This window comes from Ischnura elegans, chromosome 3 (genome assembly GCF_921293095.1).
Source record: "Ischnura elegans chromosome 3, ioIscEleg1.1, whole genome shotgun sequence".
NCBI classification, from domain to species: domain Eukaryota; kingdom Metazoa; phylum Arthropoda; class Insecta; order Odonata; family Coenagrionidae; genus Ischnura; species Ischnura elegans.
This window is the reverse complement of record NC_060248.1, coordinates 5,741,259-5,768,381: the sequence shown is the minus strand read 5'-3', so window position 1 is coordinate 5,768,381 and position 27,123 is coordinate 5,741,259. Positions and strand designations below refer to the sequence as shown.

At 40.0% G+C, this 27,123-nt stretch overlaps 1 protein-coding gene across 4 annotated transcripts in view; it reads right to left on the bottom strand.

The window, feature by feature from the left end:
- The window catches only part of LOC124155370 (serendipity locus protein alpha-like), a 76,872-nt gene that overhangs the window by 22,944 nt on the left and 26,805 nt on the right, over positions 1-27,123 (bottom strand). For 3 of the 4 annotated variants that reach the window (XM_046529128.1, XM_046529127.1, XM_046529130.1), the window contains 6 exons: positions 24,533-24,796; positions 19,292-19,432; positions 18,037-18,186; positions 12,774-12,954; positions 7,141-7,343; positions 4,958-5,147 (listed from right to left, as the gene is read on the bottom strand). In XM_046529128.1, the coding sequence (XP_046385084.1) occupies positions 4,958-5,147; positions 7,141-7,343; positions 12,774-12,954; positions 18,037-18,186; positions 19,292-19,432; positions 24,533-24,796 (1,129 nt within the window). The remainder of the gene's footprint in view (positions 1-4,957; positions 5,148-7,140; positions 7,344-12,773; positions 12,955-18,036; positions 18,187-19,291; positions 19,433-24,532; positions 24,797-27,123) is intronic. The other variant, XM_046529129.1, reaches the window with a different exon arrangement.

The window sequence follows — 27,123 nt, the reverse complement described above, 5'->3', positions numbered from 1 at the left end:
CATGAAATATTTGCATTTTTGAAGCGGAAGTAGCAATGCAGTCGAGTATTTCTGTCTCCATGGATGGGAACAAAGTTAGTTGAAATATTTCTGCCGGCAAGGGATTATAGCCTGTGCAAGTATTTCAGCACTTATAAGAAAATAGAGCTATAAATAACAGAAAGTGAGCGCTATCCTGTGATTTTTATCATGATTTGAGGGGAAACGATCTGTTCTCTCATAATTCTACAGTCACTTAAAATGAATGGGGTAGTTGGATACCTTTTTCTTATTTACTGTTTGGTTTGCTCTCATATGGAAAAAAATGCCCATAACTAATGGTTAACATGAAAATTACAGCATTTTAAAGGTTAATACTAGTGATGGGTCGGTTCGATTCCTTGATTCTTCGATTCCTCGATTCTCGACCAAGAACCGGATTCGAAAACGAGTATTTGCCAAGGTGAAAAATCGATTCCGATTCCAGTAGTACTTCATACAACAAAATATACGACTGCGTTTCCAACAGTCATTTGAATTTTCGCGCCACGTAATCGTAATAACAAAACACATATCTTCTAGGGATGTGCGAGTACTCGAAAATTCAAGTCGATCGAGTAGTTGGTACTCGCCTCGAGCGTTTCGAGTAGCATTACAAATGTCGAGTCGAGTAGTTAAGGTTACAGAGCTTTCGAGGCTAGTAGGTCCAGCAATCTGCCGACAGGAAGCGCTATCATGAAACTCATGTAATAATGCAGTTTTTTAAAGCCGATAAGTCATTCTAATGCCTTGGCCTGGTAGTTTCAGCTTGCTGTATACACTATACACCCATGTCTCGTATAGCGCAATTTCGATATAGCGCAAATTCGTTCCTCGGGGAAACATTGCAACGCAGTGTAGGCTAATCAAAAATCTTAAACGCTCTCGTGATAAAACGTGAACTTGCGCTAAGTACACACGAAATTTCTATCAATATACGCATATTAATATTATTTCTTGCCTCAAATCTTCTTTTTTGTTTATATATTAATCGAAATTCATTGCTGCGCAATTGCCAAAAGTATTACTCGTCATTGGGTCTAGATAGCCGGCCTACCGAAGATTTATCTCGTCTCCTTAACAGAATGATAATAAATAATTTAGATCGTTAATTAAGCGTGGGGCTAGTGGAAATGAGTTTTTTTTTCAGCAATACGGTTTGAGACGTATTTTTGCCGTCGTAGGTTACCGGGCGATTGACTTCCAGGTAGAGAGTCTACGCTGAAGCCTTCAAGGTCATCGGTATTCACGGGGGAGAAATGAAGCGGTGACGGAGTTGCGCATGAATAGCATCAACACATAAAAGGGTCCGCTATAGAGTCTTAAACACAATGGCTTCGTTCCCTCCCCGCAGTCATAGCCCTTCTGCGTCTCAGGAATACAGTTCAGCAGAAGAAGGTGATTTAGATAGAGCCATACAGAGTAAAAACCAAGAGAATATGGCAAAAAATAGGGATGCGTGTAGAAAAGTCAAGAATTTATCAAGAAAAACCATTAACCTAGAAGAGGACTTGAGAGAGGTTAATTGCTTTGAAAATGGAGAGCGTCAAAGCGATATTACGCGGAAGTTTAAACTCACGATGCCTTATTCTGAATAAAGACGAAGCTAAAATATCAGTGACCTCAGCCGCACCAACTTCAACCAAGCGGTCTACACATACGGAAAGTTCATGGTGAATCAGTACAAAAAGACGAGAGTGGTAATCGCTCCGAGACATTAAGTGAAAGCTCCGGTTGGTTCCAGAATTGAAACGGCAAGCAGGTATTTTCAGTGCGGCGATATCAGGTGAATCTGCAAGTGTTGATAGCGCAGCCACCACAACATTTTCTGATGAACTCCAAGCTGTTATTGAAAGTGGCTCCTTTCCCCCTCAACTAGTTTTTAGTGTTGATGAGACGATATTCTTTTGGAAAAGAATGCATTCTCGTTCATTCACTTTCAGGGAAGGAAAACCTGGGTCAGGTTTCAAGGCATTTAAAGACTGTTTCACGTAGCTGCTAATGACTCGGAGGACTTCAAATTAAAATGATTTATCATTCATAAACTCCGCTAGCTATGAAATGGCATTTAAAGTAGTATTTTCCTGTCATTTCGATGAGCGACAAAAGGGCCTGGGTGACACATAGTTGTTTTTAGACTAGTTTGAAAAATCATCAACTTCCGGCAACGCATTACGATCCCCTGAGATAGCAGATGTTAGCCCACCCGCACGACAGGATGGAATTTCGAAAGCACGTAAGAATTTTTTTTAAACGTGAATAAAAGTCTTTGAATGCGTGAATACTATCTTTAAAGATGTTTTAAACTATAAATATTTATAGAAATAATGTTTTCTAAGGCTTTTTATGGGAATATAGACGTTTTAGAGGAAATTCAATACCCAAGACCTATGCTACCAGGAACGCATCCCTATCTTCCCTATGTTAAAACGCTCTCGTATAACGCAAATTCGTATAGCGCAAAGACCCCAAGGAACGCATCCCTTGCGCTATACGAGACATGGGTGTAGTTGTCGACGTGGGCACCATATACCTTTACGCCAGCCGCGGCGGCCGATCGTCTTCCTACCCGGCGCACACTGGTCCGAAATCGGAAAAAGCTGGAATAAAGTCCAAAATGACCTTTTTGGGGATAGAGACTTGAAACTTAGCGTAAATACTCATAAATCATTACCATATATAGATATATATGCCATTTTACATAAATTCGAACCTTAATTGAGATACAGAGGCCCAAACATATTAACAGATACAGAGACCAATTTTTCAATGCCACGCGAGATATCGTTTTTCCTCAAAAAATCTTTGAATTTATCCAAGTGGTTTTGCGTTAGTATGAGTTTTATGGAATAAAAAATGCAATATTCCTTTGATCTGGTGCTTAGCCTATACTTTCAATGACTTTTGAAGATTTTGGCTCTCATCTGTCTGGTTTTACAAAGCAAAATGGCCAACCCGTTTTTCACGTGAAATTTGACATAAAGTAGATATTATCTTTCGTTTACGAAAAATATAACTCGGAAACTTTGAATCACAATATAAAGTAGAGATTTATAAAGAGTACTAATTAGAAATCTTGGAAAAAAAAAGTTTGCGACGAAGGAAATAAGAGCGATTTTTCAATCGCGCGTCAAGGCTGAGCTACACGCCGCGGAACTCTAAGGCTCGGTAACTGAGGCCGATTTGTCAAGTTTTTAAAAACATTTGTCTTGAAAATCGTCATTTAAAGCATGGATAATCGTCTTCATTGACTTAAAACACTAAACTGAGAATATTAAAAAGGATTATGTATATATCGACTGGACCATTTAGCGCATTACTCGAGTGAAAATACTAATGATTGGATATTTTTCGGAACCATCCCACGGGTAAGAAATATGCCTCGGGTATTGAAGTAAAGTGAAGAGATTGAGTCAGCATGCTTAAGAGAGAGAAAAATGAACTGTTTCCGTGAAAGGCAACAACCGATACCCTTTTTCCCTTTCCACATTCGCCGCGGTGAGTTGCGAGGAAGGTGGAGTTTTCACACCACAAGGCTCTTTTAGCCTTTTTATTACTGCGTCCGTCCGATGTGATATTCATTCGTAGCGTTTAGTTTCTTTCTTGAACTTAAAAAAAGCAAGAGATTTTAAGGTTGATTAAATGATATAAGAAGTATAGAATTTTTTTGGCTCTACCAAACTAAAGTTTAGTTCTATAGTTCGTTCGCTTCGTCCACTTGAATTCCATGAGGACTCAAGATCCAAAAAAAATCGTTGATATAATTTTTAATAAAAATTCCAAAGTCTCCGAAATCTTGCAATTTTGGTAGGAAAGTACTTGCCCAATCACACAAGTGTGTAGCAAAAGGCAATTTTCTGCAGGCAGTAATACTGTAACATGGAGACGTCAAAACCTGCTGGCTGAGCATGTAGAATAATTGGTTTTTCTGCTTGAGAATTTGAAAGGGAAAGTATTTCATGATTCATATACGTAACATGTAATCTTTATTACAGCTATGAAAATTTCTGTACTTAGGGCTCTCCCTTGTAGTTTGGATACATAGATATGGTCGACATATATAAGAGTGCCAATATTCTAAAGTAATACCTATCATATAATACCACTTTTCAGGTATGTTCTGTTTTGAAATTTAGCTACTATATTTTAATTACATAGTGATGATACGAAAGATGCTTTTGTCAACTGACTCTTTCACAGAGTAATATTTTTTAAAGTGGTTTTCTTGTTGCCTGGAATTAAGTGATATTTTTCTTGGAGCCTATGGCATCAGAATCGATGGAATCGGTATCGGTAGAATCGGAATGGAAATGTCAGAACCGGAATCGGAGTCGATAAAATTTTGGAATCGACCCGTCACTAGTTAATACAAAAAAATAAGCATGAAACATTTATCGCTGAAAATGTTATTCCATGTACATAATGGCGGCCGCATTAATGGTCTCTCATTCTCCTGTTACGATTTGCAATTTGGTGGTTAGGCCATCTCGATGTGTCTCCTTGCCATGATAAGCGGAGGTTTTACAAGATAATGAGGTATGAATGAGATTTGCCTATAAATTTACAAGTAAATCTGACTGGAACGTAGGGGTGGTATGAAGTATGGCGGTTTACGATGTAAAGAGGTTCACTACACAAGAGGTTTTACTGTACTTGTGGTTTGTAAGTGCTTAGACCTGGGCATTCGTGGATGGATGATATGAGATGGCATGTTTGCACATCAGTTGCCTTCAAGAGAGCTCTATGTGTTATGTTTCCAAGAGTTGCGAAAAGGCACAATTTCATGCGGAAGTGCTCGCAGAAATTTTATGTCCTCTTACTTTTCCTCTTTATTTTTTAAACTCTATCATGACCAAAAATATAAAACATTTGGTGAATTAGGTAGTTTGATGCAAAAGACCAGGTTTCACAGGAAACTATAGATTTAATTATCACTCACTGAATTCCAAGTCACTGATGAGGATGCTGTGTTTCTTGAGGAAATCTGATCCCTCTTGGCGGAGAACACACATTGTGCGGTGAGCCCTAGAGATGATTCTTGCCACCAAAGCAGCTTCATCTTCATTTGACTGCTTCCATGTACACTTCCTGAGCCTAATGATCAACTTTCGCACCTCATCATATGTCACCTGGGGAACATAAAAAAAAGTCAATATAGACTTTGAGGAAATATTTTTTTTTTCAGTAAGTGGCAAATAATGCCAAATTATGTGTTTATTAAGTGATCCAGATCATTACTGAAGCAGAAACTCACACGCCCAGGTGTTTGAGTTTCAACTGTGTCAACTGGCCAGAAAATATATGCAAAATATTACAACGGCTATGAATACCTTCAGGCTTCTGTGAAACCTTTCATAGAAAATAAAAGAATGCTACACCTTGTAAGGTTTACTATTTATGTACAATGAGCACAACCAGGCTTTCACAGCATATATTGACAAATGTCATGACAAATGATCTCTTTTGAGGCTAAATGTAAGCACAAGTAGGTGCAGTGGGTCACAAAAGAAAGTGAGCACCTCTAACAAGCAAACACGGCACCACTGTGCGCTAGAGCAAACCACTTTAAATTCCTCACCTTCAGTTGGCAATGCTTTCGGGAGCAGATGCAGGGAGAGGAGAATTAGGAAGCACGGATGGGATGGAGAAGTGGTTGATTGTTGAGGGAAATTAGGGAGTAAGAACACCAGGTATAGTCTAGCCAGTCAAGTGGGTACCTATTGCATAACCAAGTGATTCTACTTGAATGAAGGAACTTTAAGGTTTTGCTGTGTACAGATGTCTCATTAGGTAAGAACGATCTTCCTCACACCCTTAAGCTTGTCATGGTCACAAAAATGTTAGAACTCATTCCCTAGAGGCAAACACTGCCAACTACGACATTCAAAGTTCAGTCTTCTTAGATCATTCTAAAATTATTCCAGTAATAGAAGCAGAGGTATTGCTTCAATCACCTCTTGCCATACTCATGACATGAGCCACTAAAAACCTATTTTGTGAATAGAAGTTGGTAAAGGAAATTTCGTGGCACACAAATCATTGTTTGTATTTATTTCATGAAAACTCATTTCGATTTGTCGTCAAGCCAGTTTTCCATCAAAAGCATCTAGAATTATCTAACAACGTGGTTGACTGCTTGAACAGTTGTTTTGCTTGGCCTAAAATCAAATTACTCAAGAAAAAACAATTTAGGTAAAAAGCATGAGAAGTTGTTTTTTGATAATCAATTCAAAAAGCTCAAAAAAATGGGAATAATGGATATTGGATGCTCCTCAGTCACTCTTTCAATAGATTGGCATGGTTTCAGCAATTTTTAAAGAACTGGAGAAAATGCCAGATCGGAAAGAGATATTGAAAACAATAGACAGTGGTTAAGCTATGTTCATTATTATTTCCATCAACTTATCATTTGAGAGGCCAAATATATATCTCTACTTTTTGGACTTATCATTTTTTTACAATACCACAGATATCTTGTGATGTAGCACATTTCCATCAAAAATTTCTAGTGGAGACCTGGAAGGTTTTTGAAGAAGATTCAGTTCTTACAGAAACAATAAAAGAATTCTGAGTAGATGGAAAGGAAAGATAAGTCAGGATGATGATAATAATATAAAACTAATTCCTTGTTTAGTCACTCTCTCAAAAGTTTAATTACTAAAATTAAAAACTAAATTCCCCTGCATGAAAAAAACATAGCATCCTACTTTTCAAGAGTTTTATGTCATTAGAGCTGTGGCTCACAAACTCCTTCATGGAGAACCTTTAACCTTTCTTTGACGGAGGGAAAGCTCACAAGAGTGTAAACAAAAACAAACCACATGAGATCAAAGCACAAATGGCCCCATGAATATCATCCACTCAGTCACACATCATCGACTAAACTAAAAAATGATCGAGCGAACGATGATGAATGGCCAAGTCGATTTTTTGCCACAAAATATTTTAAAAAGAGGGGATGGATAAAAAAATGGAAAAGTTTGGGTCTAATTTACTATTTTACAAACACTACAGCAATGAAAAATGGTGGGAGAGAATACTGAAAAAGACTTTTTGGTTTCACCAGGTCAGTTCAAATGGCGAGAGAGTAGGTAATTTCCCCCAGCCCCCAAGCGCTCTCACCCTGCAGAAAGCCACGGGGTCCACTATGCCGTCGAGCAAGTATTGCAGCTGGCTGACCTCTTGCCTCCAGTGAGCTGCGAGGAATCGCATGTGCGAAGCTTTGGATGCACTCGAAGGATTGAGGTAGAGGGAAACGGCAGTGGGCACCAACTCGGGCTCCAGCGACTCGAGGCTGGCAAGGCAACTGCGCACCCGAGGGATTCCTGGAAAGAAAAGAGGAAGCATTGGCAATGCTGAGAGCACCAATGGAGAACCATGCGGCTCAATGCTGACATCCACCATCCATAGATGCAGCCACAAATCATAAGCAACTAAATATGTATAGAACATTAACTTCATCAACCTAACACAGAGTAGGAGCCACTTTCGTGAAAGGTACCAAAACAAGCCCTTTCTTCGAATCACCAAAACAAGGGATTGTTCCTATGGGTCCTTCAAGGTCGCCATCCCCTCCAGCTCCTTTCTTCACGCAAGCGTTTTGTTTACATGTAACGTGGGCATTTCCCTTTCTTACCTAGCGACTTTACCCTCTACCCCTAACTAGACCCTTCTGGCTGTCATCAGACAATTCTCGGTGCCCGGGCTATATAGAGGGGTGAACTCAATGCCCCCGACCCTTTGAGCACGATCCAAGGCAGAGGGATGATTTATGGGGCCTCAGCATTCTGCAGAAGAGAGCAATCGATAAACTTCTACCATCCCGTCGACTGGATGCACCCAATCAGGTGTTGTCGTGATCGACACGATCAAGGAGGGAGACTCGAGAGGCTGCGTCTCCAGAAATCGGGTTTAGGGCACCAAAGAATTGAAATTCACTCGAATCAATCACAGAGAGTTTAATTACTGAGGTTGGTTATAAGTTTACAATTGTCTGCGACGGGCAGCACACCCCATGGCTCTCGTGTCTTCCCACAGACTGCCCCGAATTCCCGCTCTCGTGTCGTCAGGGCACAGGTCAACGCCTCCAAGACCAGGGGAAGGGTGGCTTCACTCAACCCACCCCAGGAAATGAGCAACCCATCCCCGTCAGCAAGACAATAACCTTATGTCCAGAAAATCCAGACGTTTATGACTGGTCGAGGAGACGCTGGCCCCAAAGGCCTCGACGACCGACGACTCAAATTTATGAGCGGGAACCCTTGCCTTCGACAATCCGGTGACGAGATGACAGCACCGTGCTCAAAGGATCGTCTCGCAACCCCGCGACAAAGATATACAATGCACAGTGGAAACATCCAATCCCTCGTCACACACATTACAAAAAACAAACACACAATATGACACACATTCATTACAGTAGTAGTGTCAGGTGGTTTGTGCGACTGCATTATGTCCAGGAAACGTAAATACTGTATAAGCGCGTGTAAGAGGCGCACCTTTTTTCCCAGAAATTGCAGCCGAAAATGAGGGTGCGCCTCTTACACAAACTTCTTATCTTCCCCCCTCCCCTTCACTGGTCGCAAGTCTAAGGGGAACTGAGTGGCCTTGGTTTTCAGTGTGAGTCAGTCATCTGTAATCCTAGGTCAAAAAAAAGCGGCAGGTAAGGGAGTTTCTCCCTCAGTGACGTATTTTTAAAATGCTCCTGTTTGCTTTTCTTGTAAGCATCGCGCCATCACGTCGGTACCCCAGAGGTGAACATGGAAAAGATCACGATGGGTTTTTCGCTCCGGAGGGCGCGCTAAATTTACTGTCGCGAGTGGGCATCCCGCGGGATTTATACTGCATATAGTAATCGGTTATCAAACGTAGAGAAATGCGTATTTTTGAATGACATACCTGGTCAATAGTCAATATCTGTCTTGCCGAGTAATTTCCATTACGCTGAGGACCTGATTTTCCAAAAATCATCTTCAGACGCTAATATGAGGATTATTGCAACTGAAAATTATATTGGTGTCAAAACCTGCACTTTAAAAAATTCGAACGAGTGTGTTCACTGTTGGACTAAATTGTGGATGGAAGAAATCAGAAATGCTTATAAGTGAAGAGCGCGGAAGGAGAGGTCCAGGGGAAGGAGTGCGATCCCTCCGTCTTCGAAGCAAGCAACGAAATACGGAGGTGAAGGAGCGCGCTCCCTCCCCTCCGTATTTCAAGCTACGAGGCTATGAGCGAAGGAGCACGGGAAGAACACGTTCGATCTTGAATGTGACGTCGCTGCCTTCAAAGCAAAGGGGCGAAGGCGCAGCAATGTGATAAACGCAGTTAGGGTTGCCTAAAGTTTCCAGTCCGTCTCGTCTTGTTTGAATGCGCTTATGCTATGCTTGTTTCTTCCGAAATTGTCCTGTTTGGACTATTTTGAATATTAGTGGCCTTGTTGTAACTATAAATCTTTGTGTCAAACAATTAGAGCTTAAAAAACTTAAATTCTGTCATATATGCATCGCGTTAGATCTCTTTCTTTTTTTGAACACCGTGCGTGTCATACAATTATTGAAAGCTACCGAGATATCTTCGGGCTCAGTAGATGACTCACCTAGCATTTGGCCTCCAGAAACTGGGAGACCGATCGAGGTCAGTTGGTGAGACGGGGTAGGGATGAAACACGTTTCCATTTTCCCCTGTAACTTGATGTTTTCATATTTTCCTGTGGGGTCTCGGAAAGGAAAAAAAACGGCAGAGGCATTGGCTGATGGAGGGCCGAGTGTGGTTCCATTAAATCTACAACGTGGTTATTATCCTACGGCGCTGAGATTTCCCCGATTGTTGTCCAAGCTCTTGGGAAGGTTCATGCTATGTGCCTGTCGTGTTTTGCCTTAAAATTTTCCACGGCTGCAATTCTATTGCAATACTCCTGCGAGAGCATTTACACAAAATTCTTCGTGAATAGGACAAGCATCGTAGAGCAACGGCGTATGCGAAGAGAGGATCGGAACTCTTTCTACTCCCTCTTATGCCGCTATTACCGCCGCAGTTATCAAAATTTCCTCTTTCAATTAATATTGAAAGAGGAAAGTTCGATAACTGTCGAAATTCCAGGTGTACGTCTGCAACACCGCGCGATAGTATAAAAAAAATGCCGCCAAATTTTTTTCTTCATAGAAATGCTCAAAATAGGGGTGCGCCTCTTACACATGCTTATACAGTATTTGGGCCTTAATACCAAAATTAAAATTGCAGTCGAGTGCGAAAGTAGTTGGACTTAAAAGACTGATATCGGGAGGCGGTTTGGTGTCTCGTCATTTACGTTGTTCTCAGTATTAAAGACCAAAGATAAAATTTGTGCAGAAGTGGCCAAACTAGGAACACCTAGCAGCCAAAAATATTTGCGGCAAGGGGAACATCCGCAGATGGAATCTGCACTATTTAAGTGGTTTTGTCAACTAAGGTCTACAGGACTGCCCATAAACGGTGTGATGTTAAAGATGAAAGCTGACTACATATGAAATGGGGCAAAATATCTTCGACCATTGAATCATGCCGTATTTCAGTGAACCTTTCGGCCAATTTTCCAAACCGACTGACATGCTGGTTAAACATTCAAAAACTCTACAAAACTGATAACAGCATGATATATTCACAAAATTATCCAAAAACTTCCACCGCATACCAAACATATTGATTCAGACTAGTTACGCTGCTTAGGCTCAGCGCACACGGTGTGACTGTTTTACCACTACCGTTGCAAACCAGTTGCGCACGCAACTGTTTTGTGACCTCGATAATGTATTTGAGTGGGGAGGCGCACATGACGCGACTGGTTTTTGACGATCTCAAAACAGTCTGAAACCAGTCACATGCAACCGTGGGCCCGCGGTTGCAGTTGCGTTGCAGACTTCAGTTGCACGAGACCACGTGGTGTTTTGGTGGTATTTTGACGGCTGTATAGTGTCGATCTCAAAATGAATGATCAAGAAGTCAACATGAAGCTCGTTGGAGCAGTAGAGAAGCATGATGTCATGAACAAATACAAACTATCTAACGTCTTTGGTGTTGATAATAGTTCACAGCGTCTTCTTCGCCTGACTCAGTGATAGTAAGCGCTGACGGCCAAGGCAAGGGCTAAAAAACAACACGGACCGCACTAAATAAACACTCCACTGATTGCACAATGGACAAAACTGATTTACAACCAGCCCTTTGTCATTACACCCGTGTGCGGACAGAAGTTTTGTTTCAGTTGCAAACTGGTTGCAGACGCAACTGATTCCCAACTGTGGTCACAAAATAGTCGCTCCGTGTGCGCTGGGCCTTATACAGCTTTCTTCGGCAGTCAAAAAATTTAAGAATGGGAATAAAATCACCAAAACTGGGGAATTATGAAATATTTTATAAAATTGAAAATCTACCATTCTTTCTTTAAATATGTTGATACTCAATTAGATTGTGCCTGATAATGGCTCTTAAGCTGTTTAACATCTTTAAATACTGCAGAAACAAAAGAAAAACAGTAAATATGAACGAATTAGAGACTTCGGTGGGTTTATTCAATACCTTTGGATCTAACGAGCGCTAGTGCAAGTAATTTCTGAGGGATCATGGGCACTTGTTAAACTGAGCTTCTACTATACTTGGAAATACTGATAACAAGCATTGAAGTAAGGCAGATAACATCAAATGCTAAATACAAATCATGCTGCTTTATGGCAGCTTACCATGGATGTTGATAGAAGAAGAGTTGAGATTGGAAGGATTCAAAAATGGTGCAACAGTAGAATAATAAAAATAAAATAGATTGACAAAGTAAGTAATGAGAAAGTGCTTAGGAGAGTGGGAGAAAATAGAAGTCTTCTAAAAACACTTACAAGGGGAGACCACGTATCTTGCTTTGCCTTTTCCAATGCCATATTTTTTATGGCATTCAGAATGGCGAACAAATATCTGAACTGATAGTGGTTCCATTGAATGGGCCTTAGTTTGGCTGTAATTAATTAATTTCCGAGCGGTATCTTTAACAAGCGATATATATTCCCAAAATAGTGCCATTTTTTCCACAGCGCCCGTTGGTCTAGTGGTGAGTGCATCCGGCTCTCACTTGGGGTGCCCGGGTTCGGTTTTTCGTCACGATAGTATGTTTTGTAGATTTCATTTTAATCATTCGGCAACAAGTTTTTCTTCTTCTTCGGCGACGGCGCGAAAGACGGCTTCAGAATCGTCAAGAAGTTGTCTTGTTGTAGTCCTTTTTGGTCATGAGGACAATTGCGTTGCCTTTGCCCACTCTCAGTAAGATAAAGCTGTCATTGCTCTTGACGTCCTTGACTTCTCAGAGGTCAGTGATGAGAGACAAGGAGGACCAGAAAAGCAGCCGAGCACCGCCAGATCATCCTGGGGCTGAGAGCAACCAAGGCACTTCTCAAAAACACCTTCCATCCAGAGTAATGGGGTAATGACGTGCAGCAGGGCGCAGCAGCAACGTGCGTGTGAAAGACCGCAACATTGGACGGACCTCAAGTGGTCAAGTATCAATTCAAAGTGTGCAATCAAAATGAAAATGAATAAAGAAGAGGTTGTTCTTTGTGGTTCCCAATCATTCCTACAAGTGCAAAGTATTTCATTTCAAATAATATTTACTAAAAACCACTTACATTTTGGCCACAGTAACTGTTAGTTAGAACGATTAAAGCTCTGTACTTGGTCCATAATTGCATGCAACACAAAATATTGTGCAGTGACTGCAGAGGAAGAGATTCACTCACTCTTACGGTCATTAGAGCATGAGATGGCAAACATTCCAATCTGAACCATTCGGTCCATGTGCAGATCGTAAGTGGCAATCAGGTCTTCCAAGTCCTCGGGACACCTTGTTTCTCGAGGACCTTCTGACCGACAACTGGCTTCCATCAGCTGGAGAAGACTGGCAAAGGGGTCACCAAACACCTTAAGAGGACAGAAGGAAAGCAATTTTCTGTGAGGATTCATCAATATCATTGTGGTTCCTCAGGGGATCAGAGAATAGAGAGACGACAATTTTTACTCCAGATCTCTAGTGTAGCCACTCAGGTGTACCCCCCAGAATCCCTCCTAGGAACAGTGGCAGTAAAATTAATGCACAGCTCTTTGGCATATGAAAGTGGCCAGTTCAGGAACAACTTGTCTTCCGAAATTTGGCCCTTGTAATGCTCTCACACTTGCATGGTTACTGAATTCTTGCGAACTTATCTATTTGTTGAAATTCAACTGCTATCTTGCACAGCCATTAGGGCAGTTGACTGTGGAGTGAATTATGACTACCTTTTCCGAGTCGTCCTCCCTTCTTCAAGGTCTCTAACATAAGCTGCATGTGCAATATGTCACGGCACACACTTCTTCCCCGTTCAAGGGAAAACTTCTTACAGTTCCTCAAAGCTGAAATAAAGTTTTTTTAGAGCCACCTTGAAACACCAGAGAAATCAGATGTCTCTTTTCAATTTAGTAATGCAATGCTATTCTCAATATTCTATGTCTAATAGGTAGAGGCAAAGATTATCGGTGAATAAAAACTGTGAATTTCGTCACAAAAAATACAGTTTCGTCACAAAATTCACTCGTCATAAATATTCTTTTTATATTAAGAACAATAATTTCAACAATAAAATTGCTTATTACCATATTAAATATTTATTTTAATGGTAAAAACCTTGATAAAGAAGGGTCAAAGCAAATGCTAAAGGAATAAGTTAAGCATTTGATGGATACACATACCATAAACACTCTTTGCTATGTAAGTACATATTTCATCCTCAAAGCGCTAGAGAAAATGTGGGAGTTGTACAGATGGGGAATATTTTTGATTGGTCTAAATTTCACTGTCTCATTGGTCTGCATGATATAAAAAATGTATAGTTTTCACTTAATACATCGATTACCAAAGTCTTTAAGGTCTTACACAAAAATATAATATCAACACTCAGAAATATGTATTTATCTACTAATGGGTTGTTTCAATCTATAAAAGTTTTTTTTGGAATATGCCATCTGAAATTATTTACACTCTGGAATTTAAAATTGGCTGATTCCTTCTTTTACTGATATTGAGATCCATTGGTCAAACTTGACTTTAATTCTGCATTTTTTAGAAGTTCAGTGGTTCTTTCATTTATATTTCCATGCATGGAAAAACCTCTTTCTGCATCTACAATTGCCACAGGTATCCACAGGGTTTTCACACAATTTTCTACAAAATGGGGAAAATCATTTTAAAGGGCAAGAATAGGGTAGTTTCCTTCATCAAAGAAAACAAAAGGCATTGATGGCGATTCGTTACCCACCATTAGTGTATTCATAATACACAAATTATTTGGTTTTTGAAATACCGGTTTAGACGAATGGCAAGGGTCAAATTTTAACCTCATTTGAAAAAGGCCAGATTGGCGCCCATGCGATTCCACTCCACGTGACATCACAGGGACCTAGTTTCTACACGAGAGGATAGGAGTTATGCATCGTCAGAGGCTACCAATGCATGCATGAGGCACAGAGCTCAGGGAAACATGTCTTAATAATCACCTATTAAAACTGGCTAAGGTCGGAAAGTTTTCTTCGCTTGATAAGGTATTAATAAACCTTTTTTAAGCCATGCGCTACCAGACAGGAAGGTACTCAGCTACCCGTTAGCATCCTGCGTCCTATCAGCGCTCAGAGCCTCGATCAAGGTCACCTACCAGGCGGGAGGGGGAACCAGAAATGCGTCGCACGGACTTTTTCCCTTCATTCCTACTTACGCATCGCGTTTTCGCGCGCTTGAAAATTTTCACTTTTCATTTGATCGCGAAAAATAGATATCGTCATTTAAAAATCTAAAAGCGTGAAATACGTACTCCAGGAGTAATAATCTTTCGATTTAGGCAATAAAAAAATAATAGGAAACCACCCTATTAGTGGAAGTACTGAAAATTCTTTTCCTTCTTCCTGAACTGTTCTAACAGAATCCTTCACAGCAGAATAGCCAAGAAGTTCTTGAGTTTCTGTTAATGATAATATGAGGACATTAGCAACAAGTGTGCTTAAGTCCATCACATCAGTTGTTGATATACACCATGCGTTGAATAATCTTCCCAAGGTGGTAATAATGTTCCTCCCTGGGTCACTGTATACAAGGAATAACAACTTCATATTAGTCTATATGCCAATTTCCTTCAGGACCTCACCCATGGAAAGTTGCACAGATTTTGTTGAGACTATTAAGAGAAGATATTCATTTTCTTTTCCAAACTGTGCATTGCGGACTAGGGTGAAGGAATTCAATAAATCAAGGTTGAGTCGGTTCTTAAATTTTTTCGGTTTTCGATTCCGGTCTGGTTCTCCCCCACTGGTTCTCGATACTTAGTTCCAAGGATGAACTCTAACTATCTGAATTAATGGCAAATTTAAATGAACAACCACAAGAAGCGAATGAAAATAATTTCACCAAAGATGTTAATCAGCAGGAAAGCTCTGTAAAAAAATGCCTCCATAATTTTCTTTACCAAGTAAAAAAGTTAAATAACACGTTGTTAAGAATGCATGATCGACCAATATGTCTCATTACATCAGGCAGCCACTGGTTCTTTCACCAAGTTTTTTTTTGTAACTTCTTTCTGTGATGTTGGTAGCTTAACTTGTTACTTTAATTGGCAACTTATTTGCATGCTTCACTGTCACAGTTCTTATAACCTCAACAATAAACTGATCAATACGCCGGCACGGCGACAACATGGACCACTGAGCGGCCATGGATTAACGCACAATTGTAATGCGGTGTTGCGTTCTGAAGGATAACCACACTTTCCGACGCCTTGCATAGGTTTATCAACTTACAAATAGGCTCTCGAAACGCATCTTGCTCGTATGTCGAAGAATTACTGTATATATACATGAATCAATTTTAACACCACCTTCAGACGAAACGATTTTCCGCGGGCGCCGTCCACGGCACGGCACACGGCATTGCAGGGAGTCGTCTCGTCAGAAAGCCGCCTGAATTTCACGTGAACGGCGACTGGCGAAACGTCGTTTCGTCTGAAAGCGGCCTCAATGTAGCATAGTCTATATTTCACGCCATAGACGGCGCATCGCCGGGCCATACTGAAATGGGCGCCGTGCCCCGTGGGCTCGTTGAAGACATTCATAGAGACCTATAGTCAATTGAGAGAACGTCACTGTGCTGTGGACGGCGGCAGGCGAAAAGTCAGCTTGAAATACGAGCGTCAGGGAGTCAGTTTGAAAGCAGCCTACGTGGCCGCGGCTACAGAATGTTACAATGTTGGCGAGAGCGACAAACTGACGAACCTTAAATGCGATTAAAGTAATGTATGCTTTTTTTTAAACTTTTTGGTCATGAATACGCTGCAGACCATTTCGGCTTTGGGCACCAAATTCAAATCCTCGCCACAGTTCGCCTCGCCGGTTACAAAGCACCGACTTTACGCGATCGGCCCTTGATACCGGTTTTAAAATAGACGAAGTGACGGGGTATTTTTTATCGGCAATGGTAGAAAATATCGCGCCAAATTCGCAAGAAAAGTGCTTAAACGCGAAATTTTGTGGAACCAAGTGAATTTCGCGCAACCTTGGAAATTTCGCGTTATAATTCGCGTTTCGCAGTTCACGAAAATTCGGTGCCCCTACTAATAGGTAGAGGTCCGTAAAATTCATAAGACGCGATATCACGAAATAACGCAAAATCGGTAAATAATAATAACGAAATTTCGCGTTTTTTGTGATTTAATGTGAATTAGCAAAAATGTCACATCTAATGAGTCATAATCCATTGTTTAACGCTGCCGACGTTCATTTGCTATATCTCATGATGATTCCAAGGTCAATTGGCTTATTTAGTCTCGCCCATAATGCATTGGCATATTACCGTGCACTGTAGTGATTTCTCCGCCAGAATTTGCCGTTAAATTTATCACAGCCTCTCTCTTCGATTTCCATGAATCAATCCTGAAATATTTAGAATTAGGAGCTTTCTCGCTTGAAGAATTAGATATTATGAATAAAAAGGGCTGAAAGAAATTTAACGCAGCCGCGGAAGAGCGAAAATACAAGCTCACGCGCCCAGTACGCGTCAGTGACGGGAGTGTGCCGTGCCTTCCTCTCCCGTTTCTCAACTGGTCACCACATAAAGCAGCATTATTTTTTATAAAGATCTCAGAAAACATTGAAGGAGGATGAAACTCATGCATGAGTAATCTGCAACACAGACAATCCATGCATGGCTAGTAGGGAGTTTACTGTATCTGAAAGACTCAGGTGCAGTCATGAATCCCTCAAGGCTCCACGTTCTCTCAAAAAAATAAAAAATAAATAACCTACATTGCCCCACTTCCTTGAGTAAATATATCTTGTGTGATTTTTTATAAAAACATTAATACTAATGACTCTGCCACTAATGGCAGTGAGCATAAGCATAACTAAAAAAACAAGGATGTGTGGTAACCTTCAACATATCATTGGTAGAACTACATATTCCAGTTGAACTCCACAACGTATTGGTCTGTTATTGTATAATAGGGAGTGTGCAAACATAGTGTGTCAAAAATTCCAAAATATAAATTAGGTAAGCAATTGAAAAGAAATTCCAAGAAGAGCATGTCATGAGAATATAAACCAACTTCTGCTTTTGCCTTCTTAAAACTGATGCAAAAGTTATTGCAAAAAAACTAGGTACATATTCCTTTGTTTTGTTTTGCCCTCCATGTCACACTCTCTTCCATTTATTTATTATTTTTCTCACAAACTTGAATATGTTGAAAGGCAGGAAATCCATGCACCAATTAAAGCTGGAGAGGGTAATATCTCCTAAACAGATTTTAAGATAGTCTTAGGCAATAAGAAAACTGGTTAAGGAAATATATTCCTTCAAACATTTTGGCTCTTGGATTTCCTGCCTTTGGACATATTAACTTAACCCAATTAGCAGCAGCTTAACTCAATTATTTAAACACTAACTTGATGAAAACTGGAATGACAGGAAAGGATTTCAGAATGGAGCCTCACCTCAACAACTAATCGCAGGAGGGCTGTGTTCACTTTCTGCTCCAAACAAAAGAGACACTCGGACAGATTGCTTGCATGCAAATTGATCTCGTATGATTTTCCATCGGGCGTATCAAAAGCATCCTTCAGAGACTGCAGCTCTCTCAATACCTTGAAACATAATAACATTCCATAATCAAACACAAGATGCAGAGAGTTCATTCATTGATGGTAAAAAAAATGGAATAATAGGATGGTTCAACTTCTGTGACCGACCATTCCAATTTGAGTTGGATTTCTAGCAACACTTTTAAGTCAAGTGTTTCATTTTCATCGATTTATTTCCCTAATTACATAATTAATACTATCCATAATAGATATAGGAAACTTTCTGACAATAAGGAATGATTAATCACATGAGTGATTGGTTCCAAAAGGTGGAACACTATGCAATGCACATAAAGGAAATTATGGTCAAGAATAGTTTGAAAATTGGGCAAAGTGCAAATTATGTACACATTTCAATAGCTCTTTTTGGCTTTGGCTGCAATACTGTCTCCAACTTAAAGAACTGCTAGAACCCAGAACTGAGCCAATCCATCCCAAATCGAAAATTTTACTGGATTAATGAAAAGCAATGATAGCAACACTCACTTTGTTGAATAATTATTAGTCACATTGAGAGCGCGGTGGGTTAAGCGTTGGAATGGGTCTAATCTAATGGTCCCACATTCAAATGCAGAGGGAAGCCTTAGAACACCCTCAAACAAACTGCTGAAGAACCCAGGAAAAGGAACTGGTCCCTTACACTGAGTGAAATTTAGTGATACAACCCAAACCTACAGCAAAGCAACATTTGGGTTGCATCAACAAATAAGTGAATGAGTGACAAGGGGGACGTTCTTAGGAAAAGGTACGGGACGGGTTGGATAATGCACGGCTGGAATTGGAGAATGTTGGGAGTAAATAGACGCAGAGAAGTTGGGTAGGGCAGGGGTGAGCTGAGAAATGGGGGCATTATCATTAGTAAACGTTGGCAAAATTCAAAGCTGTTTTTGCACTCATAAGAGGTGACAACCTCGACAAGAACAAACTGGAGAAATACAATTTAAAAAATCAATCAAGTAGTTAACAGGATTGTCACAAGATCTCCAAATTCAAACGCCAAATTCACCAGCGTGATAGAAATCTTCATTTCAAACACTTTTCCTCGCCCTCCTCCTTCCAAGGTGGGTGAAGATTAGCAGGACATGTATTGGCAGAAGTCAACGGTTACCTCTTGGCCACACGACACAATAGCCTCAGCATCTTTGGAAGACACAGCAACATGGGACACAGACATGGACAGGCATAATATTTTCTCCACCTTTGGACTGAGCACATCAATGAGTTCACTATCAACCAACTTCTTATCTTCCTGTAATAATAATAATAATTATAATAATAACAACAATAGTTGCCTTTATTTGGGCTTTGGTTGAGACTAAGAAGTCCCCTCTTCCACCTCACCCCTTAGACAATTAAGATAAATAATGTCATGATGATAACAAGCAGCATAAATGTGTGTGCAAGCAATGGGTGATCATAAACATGATGCGTAGTGCACAGCACTTAGTGTAATACACATTCTTACCGTGTGCAATGCGTGTTTTAAATGGCATAGCACACAGCATACAGGCAAAATAACATTGACATAAAACTTTGAACACATTCAACTGCATTTGATGAGATACGGAGGAACAGCAGGGTGAATACAGAAAAGCTAAATTTTCTGATTTTATACTGCCCACAGTTCATTAGTGTTCTGACTACACATGTATAAGATGATGATGAAGAGATGATGAAGCGAAATCTCAGAAACATGTGCAGTCAAGACATAAATGAATTGTGGACACTACAACATCAACACATTTTTAAGCCTAAACATGACAAACAGGTCGTGAGAATCTTTGCCAAGACATGGAAGTACCATCGGGAGAACCTCAGTGCCATAGAATAGTAACTATGTCCTACATTTCCCAAAATCCACTATTCCCCTTCCATCAGTCCTCAGTCCACCCCTCTAACGTTTCCTTCCTCTCTGCCACAACCCAGCAAGCCTCTGACACGCCAGACCATGGCTTGCGCAGGGTTCATATCATGAAGACCATAAATACTTTGAAATAAAATATCAAGTTATAAGTCACTTATTGGGCCCTAAAGTGTCTAACAAGGACTTTAGCCTAATGATAAGGTATCTTGATTGGATTGAAACATTCATATTATGCACAAAATTCAGAAGAAAATGAGTCCAAACATGGTGTATTTTTGACATTTTTAAGCATGGAAATAGTTTCCCCGTGCAAAATTAAAAATGGAAGAGGAATAGGGAGTTGGAAGGGATAGAGCTCAAAGTTCTGCAACTGGAGAGGAGTTCACTGAGGCCGAGTACAATTTTCAAGCTACAGGAGAGAGAGCCACGGGAAGTGATTTCTTTGGAAGAGTCTCTCGCCCCTCCCCCTCTCGCCAATTCCCCTCTTTTCCCCTCCCTTACTCGTCCCCAACTTTTGAAACATGCTGAAAGAAGTCCGTGTTGATCTTGTTCTCACATCCTGTTGATTTACCTCCATCTTCCGTCAAAGTATTCACCTGGCCAAATGAGTGAAATAGGCACACAGAATTTACAAAGGAACAACAACAATAAAACAATCCTCATCACAAATCCTGGAGAGAAAGGCACTCTGAGACTGTGTGAGAGGGGCCAGCAGTTTTAAGGTGTTGCTGTTGCTTCCATTTACTACCAGAGGGAAGTTGAGGACCATCCATCACCAGGCAGCATCTATTATCAGCCTGTTCGAGGGCTCTTCCTCCAGAGATCAGTTCATGGACAACACTGGTTGGACTTCAGCACAGTATGATGGTACTCCTCGAAAACCTGAATTTATGTTTATTGATGTCTCTAATGCTAATGGCAAGTTATTGTTTGTAGTCATGTATAGACCACCAAATAGTTGCTATGTATGTGATGATTTTGAAACCTTAATATGTAAGTACATACCTATGTATAAAAATGTCATTATTTGTGGGGATTTCAACATTGATGTGCTTAAAGATACACGTAAGAGTGCTTATCTTAAGAATTTATTGTTTAGTTATAATCTTCATCTGCCTTCTTTTCAAGCCACACATATTCTGGAATCAAGTCAGACTTTGCTTGACCTAATCATTGTTGACGATGCCAGAAAAGTGGATGACTTTGGTCAAGAATCTGTGAACTTTCTATCAGAGCATGACTTAGTGTATGTGAACTATATTTTCAACCCGACACCATATAAACCTCCTGAAATCTGTTTCCGGGATTTGGCTAAACTTGATTACGTTATGTTTGAAATGGACTGGAACGGTCTATCATGGGAGGATTTCTTTTTAACGCGTGATGTCAATGAAAAAGTGGCAATATTCAATTCCCACCTTACTTGTCTTTTAGATAGACACGCCCCCATTAAAAAAATAAAATTAAGACGTAACCCATGTCCCTGGCTCTCTCAAGAAATACAAAACGCCATGAGTCACAGAGATTCTTTACGTAGGCACTTTCGAAGAACTCGGTCTGCTCAAAAATACAATGAATATAAAGTCTCCCGAAATAAAGTGAAGCAAATGCAGCATAATGCAAAAGTTAACTACTTCTTTTCTTGCTTATCAGATAAAAATGATGCTCGTTCTCTGTGGCAAGAAATTAAAAGATTGGGTCTGGGAAATTCCAGAAATGAACCCACCAATATTAATTTCCCCCTCAATGAGCTTAATACCTATTTTCTAAATGGTTCCACATCGTCTGATTGTATAGACGAGGAAGAGCGTCTCGATGTCAATACTTGCATTGAGCGTGAATTTAGCGATGAAAATCTTTATTTCCCTCATTTTACCCCCGATCTACTATTAAAATACATTTCAATGGTAAATTCAAACTCTTCGGGGGTAGATGAAATCAGTATTAAGGTAATTAAAAAGATTCTTCATCTAGCTCTTCCAATTTTGCTTTCAATTTATAATTGCTCGTTAGATTACTCTAACTTCCCCTCCTTGTGGAAATCTGCTCTTATTCAACCAATTAAAAAGAAGCCAAATCCTGTAGAAATGTCTGACTACCGCCCTATTGCAATACTGTGTGCCTTATCAAAACCTCTTGAAAGATTCGTGTTTAATTGTGTTACTGAACATCTGTCTAAAAATAATTTTTTAAATAATTTTCAATCTGGGTTTCGTAAAGGTTATAGTACTCAAACAGCATTGATTAAAATAACAGATGACATTAGACTTTCAATGGATAAGCAGAAAATAACAATATTGGTACTCTTCGACTTTAGTAAAGCTTTTGATTGTGTTAACCATAGTATACTTTTAAAAAGATTATCTAATTTGAAAATATCTACTTCTGTTTTACAATGGTTCCGTTCTTACTTGAGTCAACGTTTCCAGGCGGTGAATGATCGGAAAAACAATGTACATTCTGAATTACTCCCTGTCGAACATGGGGTCCCCCAAGGGTCAATACTGGGGCCATTGCTCTTTGTCATTTACATTCAGGACCTCCCAAATAAGATACGTCATTGTAAGTACCATTTATACGCTGATGACTTGCAGATCTATATTGACTGCGATCGCAATGCGATCTCTAGCGCCATTGCTCAAGTTAACGAAGATATCTCAATTATATGTGAATGGGCGTCTAAAAATTGTCTGAAACTAAACTCACAGAAAACAAAGAGCATTATAATAGGCAGCGCCAAGGTCTTGTCTTCCATAAACATCGGCTCACTGCCTAAAATTCAAGTTAATGACGTAGAAATAGATTATTCTGAAAAGGTTAAAAATTTAGGCGTTATTCTAAATAAAACACTAACTTGGGACGAACACATAGCATGCATCTCTAATAAGGTAATTAAATCTTTGCACCAGTTAAAATGCTTCCGTAACCTAATGCCAATACCATTGAGACTCAAACTAGCGAATGCTTTGTTGATTCCTCATATTGATTACTGTTCTTTGGTGATGTCGAACATTAACAAATGTCAGATATCTAAATTACAGAAAATACAAAATTGTATCTTGCGTTATGTGTGTAACATTGGATATTATGAGCATGTCACTCCATATTATAAGGAATTAAAAATTTTAAAAATTGAAAAAAGAAGAAAATTTCAAATGGGTCTCTTTATGTATAAACTTTTAAAAACTGAAACTCCTTGTTACATTTTCCAGCCTTACATAGATAACTTAATGAAAAAAACAAGATTAACAAGAAATAAAAATAAATTAATTGTACCTATTCATAAAACAACGATGTACCAAAATTCATTTTATATTAATTCATGCCATGTATGGAATTCGATTCCCCAAGAATTAAAAAATATCTCAGGATTCAATAATTTCAAAAAGTCTTTGTTTTCTTTTTATTTTTATGATAACTGAATTTATATAAGCGTCTGCAACTTGCAATTTTTGGTTTGTATGTTTTTTGTATGGTTTTTGATTTTGTTTCATGTTATTGGAAATCTGTATAAAGGTGGTTGTTTGAGTTGGTTGGTTTAGTGTTTGATGATTTCTTCTTTTTTTATGTTAACCTTCTCAGTCTGAGTGTTTATTATTATGTATTTATTTAGGCTCCAAAGGAAAGGATTCCTAGAGCCAATAAAGTTTATTTATTTATTTATTTATGAACATGAGGGATATGCTACACCACACAGATTTCATGGGTGTCAGCTCCTGTGACTCTAGATTTGTTGCTGAGACATTCAAGTTCACACTGAAGACATATGACACACTAGGTACTGAAAAAGATTTTCTGTCTTCAAGTAGTAATCATGAGCTTGATGGAAAACACCACTAGAGTTAATTACTATCACTATTACTACAACATAGTTAATTACTACTAAGTCACTATTAATAAATGCACTGAGACTAAAAGTCAAAGGAAAATACGGAGTCTATCCACAAAACGTTCGCAATTTAACTCATGACTTTAAATTATATAAATTAACTCATATTACCAAAAATTCATCAAATAATAAATTTGAAAGGTGAGACCACATATAATAAAGATTTCATACAGTTTTTTAATATATACCTTTAGTAGTTTTTGAGACGATATTTTCCTAACCTACTGCAAAATCAGCAAAAATGTCTTGGAACTTTTAGCATAGTACGTACGTAGAAAATTGGTTGATACTCAAAGGGTTAATATAATAAAAATACATCTCTTCAACAAATTGCCTTCTGGAGCCAGACACTTAAATAAGTCAAAATTCAAAACTGTTAACAGTGCCTCACGACAACTAATCCTTTCATTCCATCAATAAATATTTCTAGTGCAGCAACAGCGAGTCGTTATTTTCAACTACATCTTACCTTCATTCTGAGGTACATCGTAATCTTCATGCTCATGCACATCAAATGGCATTGTTATTTTGATCACAACCAATGCAAAATGCATTTGTTTGATGCGTTGTAAAGATAATTATGTACTACTGCATACCATCGCACTGCTTTGCATGGTGCTTTTGTCGCATTGGGTGGTCATCGGGGTGGCCAGGGTGCTCAGTGCCTCGTCCACCAGCACCACAAACTGCCCACAGGCCGTCTCGACCAACTCGCGGTGGTGGTGGCGCCTCCTCCCCTGGCCACACGCCTCCTCCTCCTCCTCACTCCCTCCCCCACTCTCCTCCACGTTCGCCCTCAGCTCCAACAAGCAATGGTTGATGCGACGCAAAACGTACTGCTCTGACTCACTCAACGAGTGCTGTAAGAGAGGGGGCAGCACAACATCAAAGGCAATCCCATAACGGGAGAGAGAGCGCACAATAACACGTACTACGAGGTAGGGGAAACAAGGGAGGAATGGGACGGTGGGAATATGTATGGGACACTTCAAATTTCTCTCTCTTGATTTTACTTTTTTAGCTCTTGCTTTTCTCGCATGCATGAGAAGCAGTATATAGCTACATTTCCTCCTAAAATGGCTCCTTGCTCGCTTCCCTGAATGTGAATAAAGAAGAGGATATTGGTTTTCACAGCAATTTTGGAAACTTTCACGAGATGCTTTAACTTTAAATTTCTATTATTTTAATTATGACTTTCTCTAGCAGGAAGGAATGATGGAAATGCATGTCCTTTTGGTTTATAATTGATAATTTTAATAGCATTTAGCTGTTTTTTTAAAACCTAATAATGCATCTGAAACACAAAATGGCCTTTAAGGGAGGTCTGGGACATCAGATAGGTATGTGGGAGGAATTGGACAGTGTCCGACTCCTTCCAAGCACTATTATTTTTTTAAATTTCAATTTATAAGGCATTTTTATTTTTACTATTTGGTAATTATTCCTAATAAGTAATCCAGAATGGTAATAGTGAAAAAATCCAGATATATATATATTGTGACGGAACAGGCCCGTTTCCCTGCCAGCCCGTCGACCCGTCTCAGCCCTCACGCCCCCGAGTGTTACCCCCTCCTTCTTTCCTTCCCCGACAGCTCGCCACTCCGAAATCTGGTTTCGGTAGAATGAGATTTTGGGAAAAATATTGCAGAAGAATACGATCTTAGATCGTTTATTAGGGCACCACCCAAAACCGCGGCCCACGAACTAGCTTTGCCGGTAGAAGCAAGGACGTTCCAAACTCCCAGGATTAAATAATTGTTAATACGGGTGGACAATATGACAATGCGGACACTGGTTGTTTGACTCACGCACGGACAAGGGTTTGAGGATCCGACGAATGAACACTGACCTTTTACATTATGCACAAAAATCACCATTTATTATTGAGACTTTGGCGAAAACAACGAAAAACCATCAACGCACTGATGAAAAATCACCCTTGAACAATACTAAGCCTAATCTACAAACTAATGATGGATGAATGAACACAAGCAAAAAGATAAAATACCCTTGATGACACAAACAAATAAGAATTGAAAAGCCATTACATGTTCCTCGTCTGCCTCCTGGAAAGACGGGAAATTATGATACATTAAATTGCCCTTATTTACGGGCGTAAGACGTGCAATCAATAGTCCTTTTCTGTTCAATTAACTATTTAAAAACTCGGTGCAGTTATTGACTTTTTGCAGTCTCGCATGAACTCTTGCGAAAGTGACTTGATTGGTCTTTACATGAATCACCGGTATTTGGATGAAGTAGACGGACTTTAGAGTGGTAATCTTTACCCTCTTGGTACTGCTTGAAGCACTTGGGAATGTGATAATACGGGAATAATTACTGGAGATTGATACTTATGGGCATGGCAGTCTGTGGTTCCCGACGACTCCGTCGCCAGCGATTCGGGGAGCTTTTTGGCTGCTCCGGATGAAAACGGCCCACAAGCGCAGCGACGGCCTCACTTTCGGCACAGATGTCGCCTTCTCAAACGCCTGGGCCAGCACCTTTATCCGTGCTCCGGAATCAGAAACTGCTCCACTTCCCCCGGTCGCTCTCCGTCACACACCTCTGCAATCACAGCCGTTGCCTTTCTTGGGTCTCCTTCCCTCTCACAGCTGAGCATTGACTGCCAGCTCCCAATTATGTGCTCTCTCTCTGCTGGTACCTCGAGACAGGCTTGTCTCCCTCTCGACCAACAGACCAGTACCGTGTCCGTTCACCAACTGACTTCATCCCCACTTCTCCTCCTACCACGTAACCTCGCTATTCCCGATTTTTCCGTTACGGAAAGCTGACACACGTCACTCACTTTGAATTTTAGCCAATCACGTCACTGCACAAGTGGCGTGATCGCCTTACATCCTATGGATACAATTGAATGGGAACTAAAACCATGGTATTTTACCGTCTTATACTACATGAAGGTCAGAGTTACTTCGCCCGATCCACGTAATCTTCCACGGGGAAGATCGTAGCCGCGTGAGGCGCGCTGACATGGGACGAAAAGAAAAAAATATCGTGACCACCCGTCACAATATATATAAATTCAGAGGTAAGGAAAGAAAGGGATAGGAACATGGAATAGAAAAAGTTTTCTGTGTATAAACCCCCGCCGAAATCATGGTAAATCTAAGCGTCCTGGTAGCGCAACTGGTAGAGCACCTGGCCGGCAACCAGGAGGTTCTGG